The sequence below is a fragment of the Hydra viridissima genome, unplaced genomic scaffold, assembly GCF_058129835.1.
Source record: "Hydra viridissima isolate aposymbiotic clone 2 unplaced genomic scaffold, HvirCarnegie_v1 scaffold_4, whole genome shotgun sequence".
Classification (NCBI taxonomy): Eukaryota; Metazoa; Cnidaria; class Hydrozoa; order Anthoathecata; family Hydridae; genus Hydra; species Hydra viridissima.
In genome coordinates this window covers 3,970,012-3,978,188 of record NW_028324303.1, presented here as the reverse complement: position 1 = coordinate 3,978,188, position 8,177 = coordinate 3,970,012, and the positions used below count along the sequence as shown (strand labels likewise).

The following is an 8,177-nucleotide window of genomic DNA, read 5'->3' as shown; positions in this document are numbered from 1 at the left end:
TAACTAAAAATCAAACGTAAATACAACGTTAATACAACGTTGCGTGCCGGCTGGGTGTTTGACAGTAATATTTTTTCAAAGTTTATTTGCGTATTTTTACACTTGTTTCCACATTCTCATCCCTGTTCGTTTGGTTTAAAATAATATATTTTAGCTGGTATTAATGTTCCAAATAAAAAAACAATCACTAACGTAGTTGGGAAACCCTTTAAAACTTTCGGGGAAGGGGGAAATGATGCATTAATGGGAGGTGGAGGGGGATATGCATTTTTGAAGATCACGTAAATATGGCTCATCAGACAAACAAGTGAGGGGGAGGGAGTATAAAATAACTAATTGGTGTAAAAAAAAAAAAAAACACTTCACCTTAGATGTTGCTCTCCTCTGGTTCTTCATCATTTGTTTGTCATCTCTAAAACTAATCCTTAGTGTAACTGATGTTTTATTGGAGTTGACTTAGCCATCCAATTATTTATGGTTGATAAGTTATTTCAAATTTCGAGGTTTTATGCGAATTTTTAGCATCAGCAGGAGCGTCGAGGTAAATATGCTTTTATCAAAAATTAGCACAAAAAAATTTTTTTAAAGAACTTTTTTAGTTTATAGTATTAAACTTGTTCTTGATAGAAAATGAGTGATTATATCTCTTGAAAAAACTAGTGGAATTCAAATCCATGTAATTTTTTCGTGAAATTGAATTTTACCCATTACTCCTAATACACGGGTTGAAAACGAAAATGATCTTTTTAGTATTCTGCTCTCACCCTTATGTCGGCTAACAAAACCTTAAGTTCTTATGTATACGATATCCGCTATCCGCTACGCTGACCTTGTGATTTTAGGTGAAGCAAATCTTTTTATCTTAGAGATAGTGTTTTTACAAGCTGTACTATCCCACTGCATATGGATTACAAGTTCGTTCCAAATATAATAGTCTAAAGGGTTAAAATCAATTCGGCGATCAGCAATCTTCCGAAATAAAATTCGGAGTTATGTCCCTGCAAAACAATAATCTTAACTTTTTTTTTTTTTTTTGCAACAATTTGTGAGATGAGAGCAGCACCATCTTGCTGAGACCTGCTAACTGCAAAAAACTTCCTGCCCTATTGATGCTTTTTTTGGAAGCTAATATTTGTATTAGATTGATGGTTAATGCTTCCTTTCAGTGTGACAACCTTTGTTATTCTTTGTTGAAGACAACCAACCAAACCATTGCCTTCTTGGTAACTTTATCCCACTCGAAAGTTCTGCTTCTTATGTTATCTTTTATATACAACGACGCTCATACTCTGTCAGTCTGTCTGCTGTGCATCTATAATTACCAAAAACTTTCTTATTTAAATATAAAATTTTTATAGACGGTTCCTTACAAACTTCGAAATGCGAGACTTTGGCAACTTTTGACGCTTATATACATTCATGCCAAACATTCGTATTGGTGCCGCACAACATTTTGGCCTTACTCAAAATGTGATTTCCAGCGTTTAATCTTTGGCAAGCTTACAGTACCACGCAAACATCAATACATTTAAATCGGGTTTCCCTGTTTTCGCTTTCCAACCGTAAATTGTTGAAAGCAGCGTGTTTTGGTATATTAAAAATAAAATAATTCAAACTGATTTACTAGACTGTATGATAACTTTTCAAAGTAATCGTGATGATGTTAAATACCTTACTGGTACTCAAAAAACATTTACACAAAATGTTGTTGTGGACAACGTCATAGAAATTTTAAGTTTTCGCGTAGATATCAGTTATGAGATATTTAAGTACTCTTTGTCCTGCAACGAAAAATCCCACATACTTCTTAAAAATGCAATTAAAGAAGTTTTGATTAAATTTAAAGACTAAATTACATTTATGTTTTATGACGAGGCTTTAGGCTTTTTAAATTATGAAAATTTTCCTTACGTTTTAAGTGAAATTTTAGGTAATTGATGATATTATAAAGATATCAAAGACTGTGCATACAATATTTTATAAGAATATTATTGTCTGAGAAAACTTTTTTCCAAATATTGACAATATGTTGATAACTCAGAGCACTCATTAGAGGCTTTATAAGCGTCACAGGCGTAATAAGCATTATAGGCAATAAGGAGAGAGCTTAGTTTGGAAGTATTAAGAGGAGTTAAGGCAGAATAAAGCGAACTTTTTGCATGTGACGATGATTGAATTAAGAATTCACCATTACACTCTAAAGTTAAGTCAGCAGTCAGCTCAGTGGAAAGCAGCGGGTACAAATGAGGTCGTATCAGAAACTAAAGCATTTTTTGGAGGTCTCGACAACTTTTTCTACAAGAAAACGATCGAATCACTATTTTGATAAATTAAATCGAATTTGCAAATCTAACCGGGGCTTTTTGACTTGATGTGTCAAAATTTTAATAAAAATGGGGATGATGATGATAAGCGTATCAAGAGAAGTTTATTAACAAACTTTCTTTACAAGTATATTTAATAAAACTCCCTTAACCCCTTCGTACACAATGTGTACAAACGTACAAACTTCGTCATGTTTATTTTTACTATGAAGCTTAAGCAAAATAATAATTGAAACACGATGCATACATTAGTGCACACCAGTCCTACCTTCGTGTAGTTTGTCTTCTTTAAGTAAGATTTCTGTATCTAGATATTTCAACATGGCATTGCAAGGCAAAAAAATACTTCGTGGTAAGTTTTTTCTTTATTATAGTTTGAGAATTATAAATTATCTCAAGTCAAATTTTGTATCAGATGTATTTAATGATATGTTTATACTTGCATACACATAAGTTAAAAATATAACAGGTGACTATTCTTTGCTGAAAATTTTTTTTTATAATACTGTGTACATTTGTACACACTGTGTGTTAATTGCAACGAGAAGAGAGAATAGTAAAACTAGTAAGGTGAAACTCAACATTGAATTTCTTTTTGTGTGATTGTCGTGAGTTAATAATTGCATGTGTGTATATATATTTCTTTAAATCTCAGATACAAAATGTGTTTTGTTTAATAGTTTAGCTGTTCATTTAATATCAAAAGGTTGTATTAGAATCATTAAAAATGAAATATTTTATTTATTTAAGTCTACCTACTCAAGCTAATGCCCCTGCCTTTGTGTTTGTATAATCAAACATCTGTTTTAAGCCTGTCATATTTATTTTGTTATTAAGTTTTATCAAATTGATTTTATAATCAAAGATAAATAAGTATAATATGTTAAATATGTTTTCAGATAATCCACGATAGCGGTTTACAGTTGAAGATATGTTGCAGCATCTTGATGACTTGGAACTTGAATTATCAGATTCTGATGACTCTGGGGATGAGACCTTTAACCCTTCTGCTGCTGATATGCTGACTGATAAAATTGAGGATCAAATTGAAAGACCAGATGAAGATGATCAGTCCGGCATATCTGTGAACAGTGGGAACAAAAGAGAAAAAAAGACTCAGATCAAGTGGCAGTCTCTTCGAGGTGCATTTGAAAGCAGCTCAGAATGGCTGGACAATTTGAACTTGGGAGATGGCTTACTTTCACCATCCTCATATTTTTTTAATTACTTTAAACCAGAAATATTTGAAACATTTGCTGAACAAACAAACATTTATCATCTACGCCAAACTGTTAAAACTCTAAATACTACAACAGCTGAAATTCAGAAATTTTTTGGTATCACAATAGTAATGGCAAATTTAGGTTTTCCCAGAATAAGGATGTACTGGCAAAGAGCAACTAGAGTAAATGCAGTGGCAGATGTAATGCCTATAAACCGCTATTTACAGCTGCGAAACAGCATTCATATCAATGCCGATCCTAATCCAGAACAAGGAACAAATAAATTCTGGAAAGTTCAGCCTCTGATAAACACAGTACGTTCTCGCTGTCTCAAGTTACCAAGAGAAGAGTACAACTCTGTGGATGAGCAGATGATCCCATTCACTGGTAGAGTACCTGCTAAACAGTACATCAAAGGAAAGCCGAATCCAGTAGGGGTAAAAAACTTTGTTGTCTGTGGCACCTCTGGTAGGGCAGTTGATTTCAAACTATATCAGGGTGCAGGTACAGGCATATCAGAAGAGTACAAACACCTGGGACTTAGTGCTTCTATTGTCCTAAGATTGTCAGAAACTATTCCAAAACATAAAAATTACAAGCTCTGCTTTGATAATTACTTTACTGGCATGATCCTAATTAGACAGCTGAAAATGTTAGGGATTCAGTCCCTAGGTGTTGTTAAATCCAACAGATTAATGGGGTGTCCGTTAAAATCTGAAAAAGAAATGAAGAAGGGTGGACGTGGGTTAACCGACTGCAAAGTCTAAGCAGAAGGCGACATATGTGTGGTCAGGTAGATGGACAATGGAGCTGTCACTCTTGCCTCCAGCTTTGCTGAAATCGAAGAAATGGGCACAGTAAGAAGGTGGAGTGAAAGAAAAAAGGAATATATTCAAGTGGACAGACCCAAATGTGTAAAAGTCTACAATGAAAAAATGGGGGGAGTGGACAAAATGGACTTCCTCATTGCTTTGTATAGGATAAAGGCGAAAACTAAGAAGTGGCCTGTACGCATGATTTTTCACTTCGTGGACTTTGCCCTTGTCAATTCATGGCTTGAGTATCAAGACATTGAAATACAAAATGGTACTCCAAAAAGACAAAGTTTGGATCTCCTCAATTTCAGAAATGAGATTGCTGCCACACTAGTGAAAGCCCACTTGACAATACCAATTGCTTCCCGACCAGTTGGAAGGCCAAGAATTACTGCAACAGCACCAATCACAGATTCAGGTGATTTGTCAACATCAACATCTTCTGTGGTTACACCTCCTCCAAAGCGGGCAAGACCGGCAGAAAGACCAGCGGTGGAGATCCGCTATGACCAGTTCGACCATTTCCCTGTCTGCATCAAGGAACTGGGTCAGCGCTGCAAATTTGAAGGATGCAATGGTCGCAGCAGAGTCAAATGCATCAAGTGCAATCTATTTCTTTGTTGCACTGGTGATAAAAACTGTTTTCAATCATTTCACATAAAATAATTCGTTGGTAAAAAACTGAAAAACATTTTGTTCTTTTTTGTATTGATTTGGTAATGTTGTGAGGTAACTACATGACATAAATATTTTTATATCTTTAAAAGAAAGGTTAAAAAATGAACTATTGATTTGTTTCAGCTTTTTGAGTTTTTTTGTAAGGATTTCTTTTGATATAATATTGTCTACAAAAACCTTTACAGCAAGATTGATACACGCTGTGTACAAATGTACACATGCCCTATTTTGAATAATTGATGAAATATTTTAACAAAACTTTACATACCCCATAAGGAGGCCTAGTACATTATTTTTATTTCAAAAAAAAATTTTTTAAACACATTCCATGTGCCCGTGTACGAAGGGGTTAAAATCCCAGGGAAAACGTTCATAACTTGATCTCTCAAAATAGTTTGGGGTAAGGGAGCACCATTAAGTTGAGATATGTAAACATAACTTGGGGGGAATCAAGGGAATGATTGAATTCACATAAAAATAGTTCTAGTAGGATTAACAACTAATTTGTTTGTACAAAATGGTCAACTTCCATAATGATTAAAACGATAATGCATTTCAAAATGGGTTATTAACAAGATTCTTGGGAATCTATTTTATGACTTTCACTCTGATATTATTAGATACCACCAGAAAATTATATTTGAAAAAATAAATATTACAATAAAGCTATTACAAAAAGACATCTGATCAAAATATAAATTTTCACACAAGACAATTCATGTTAAATGTGTGCTATCTTCTATAAGAGAATGCAATGAGCTATCAAGTTTATTTACTTTTAAATATGTCACTGTCCAAGGTGCTGCTTTGTCTTTACGTTCAAACTTTAAATGAACTAACGCCATTCCTTTGGTCCCTTCAATGATGCATTCTACCTGCCACATGTTTTTTTTATAGTCTTTATCTGCCACATTTTTTTTAAAATTTTGCACCATGTTATCTAACTTACTAGCAGCACGATACCCACACAATTGCACTGGCTCACCAAGATTTTCTTTGACAATACTATTCTCTTTGATTTCAGCTAATGCATTTAAGAATGCTTTACCTTTGATATGAGCATTTTCAACAACATTTTCACCTTTAGGCTTTTCCAAGCTGAATAACGCCAAAAGATCAGTTTTGGTTTGGGCAAGATCAAAAAAAGCTAAAAGCCGTGCTTGATTGCTAGAATCTTTAAAAAGATCAACATCAAGTTCTGTAAGATCTTCTTCTTTTATATCAACAAATAGTGCAATGAAAATCAAACTTCCCCAGACAATTCCTCCTGTCAACAAACAAACATTTCGCAAAGTTCTTTTTATAAAGTAAGAAAAATTCTTATTTTGATTTTCTTTGTTATTTGCATCTGAGGGAAAAGAGTCAATAGGATGAAAAGTATCAGTACGTGCATTATACTCATACTGAGGTCTTTGTTGTGTTAAACCAGGTGAAACAATGATTGATCGAGATAATGGTAAACTTAGATGATGCAAAACCATCTTTTTAGGCACCACATTTTTTGAAAGGTGTAAGGGCAAGATAAATTTACAGAATCGCAAGTTATAAATCATTTTAAGTGCTCAGACATTTAATACTTCTAGAAATAAAAAGTAAGTAAATTTTAAGTTAAATGAATTTGATATATTAGATGACTAGATTTACTTTAATTATCAGTTAAACACTATTTACCTGACAAACAAGTTATTTTTACTTTTATTTACACTTAAATACTTCACGAAATTAATTCCATCATGAAATATACTCCAAATAAATATTTAAGTTTCTTATTTTGTGCAATTACATGTTCAACGAAGATTATCTAGGTCGTCTTTGTATAATTGCCCTATAACAATTATTCTCATAAGAAACAAACTATAAAAGATAACTTTTATAAGATCATTCAAATATTTAGCCAAATAAAGTATGCTTTCAGACAATAATGGTAGATTTTAATGGGTTTTCGTTTATTTATCAGGTTTCCAATAAGTAACTTCATAAATTCAAGTCGTTAAATACTATTCATTAAACAATTGCGAATTCCCATATAAAAATTTATTTAATTTTAATTAGTTGCTTAGCCAAACTCAAGCTAGGTGGTCAGTCGAATTTCTAATACGTCAGACTTTTCCTCAGCTTGTAAACGATTAAAGTGCCGTGTTGTGTTTCTGTTCGTTTCAGTTTCGGGTAAGATAAGAAAATATGTTTTGTCACAGACGGAAAATTAGTAATTAATTTACAAATCTAGAAGCAAAACCCTTGGAGCAAGTTACAACTTAATGTTATTTGAAAACAATTCTTCTAAGGATACGCTGTAAAAGTTCCTATTAACTAGAAACCAATTAATTTTAAGTTGTATTGGAAATTTGTAACAATAACAAATTTTCACCAAGAAACCACAAAAAAAAGGCTGTTTTTTTGAATTTCTATAATAACTAATATTTATCTCAAAGCTTTCAAAGGTTGGAATTCCACTAATAGTAGAAGAGGTTTAGTATTTAGCGTTTTATCAACTTTAAACTTAGGGTTAGTGACTGTTTCGGATTTAGAGTTATTTGGCGGAATAGCAAGCTAATATTTTTTAGTGTCAGTTGATTAATGAGCTCAAAAAAAGTCGGTCGGTAAAATACGTCAATAAAAGAATTTTTCTAGCAGTTGGTGCAACAATTCCAGTTTTATATTTAAAAATAACAGTGGTTATAATCATTATCAATATTGGCGTGTACTTCATGTTATAATATAGGATCTTGACGATAAGACGAGTTCTACGAGTTTTCTAGCATGTTGTACGAGTTTTCCAGCATAGTCTATATTTACATTTAACTATAAATAAAATTTGAAATATATTATGAAGTAATAAATATAATAAAACGAATTTTGATATGAAGTATGAAAGACTTATAATCATATTTGATAACTGTTATTGTAACAACATTTTTGTCTTGTAAAACCAGTGTTTGTTGTTTTATCAAATCTTTGAGACTTGCATATGTTATTTTGAATACGACAAATAAAAGAAAAAGATCTTCGTGTGCGTTGGGTGGAAAGAAAGTTTGAAGTTGGTTCTATTAAAACTTAAACTCGTTAAAAGACTTTCGTTTATTTTTGATTGCTCCCACAATGATGATCATTTTTGATTGCTCTCAAAATGATGATCA

The 8,177-nt window shown here is 32.6% G+C and overlaps 1 protein-coding gene across 1 annotated transcript; it reads right to left on the bottom strand.

Annotated features, from left to right (window-relative positions):
• Positions 1-5,707: 5,707 nt before the first annotated feature.
• On the bottom strand, positions 5,708-7,162 carry LOC149889462 (uncharacterized). Its single transcript, XM_090086034.1, has one exon. The coding sequence runs from the start codon at positions 6,591-6,593 to the stop codon at positions 5,757-5,759; it is 837 nt and encodes a 278-aa protein (XP_089942160.1). The 5' UTR covers positions 6,594-7,162; the 3' UTR covers positions 5,708-5,756.
• Positions 7,163-8,177: the final 1,015 nt, after the last annotated feature.

What these genes read in the sequence shown, in the direction of transcription:
- LOC149889462 (XM_090086034.1), bottom strand. Translation starts at nt 6,593, where the DNA reads ATGATTTATAACTTGCGATTCTGTAAATTTATCTTGCCCTTACACCTT.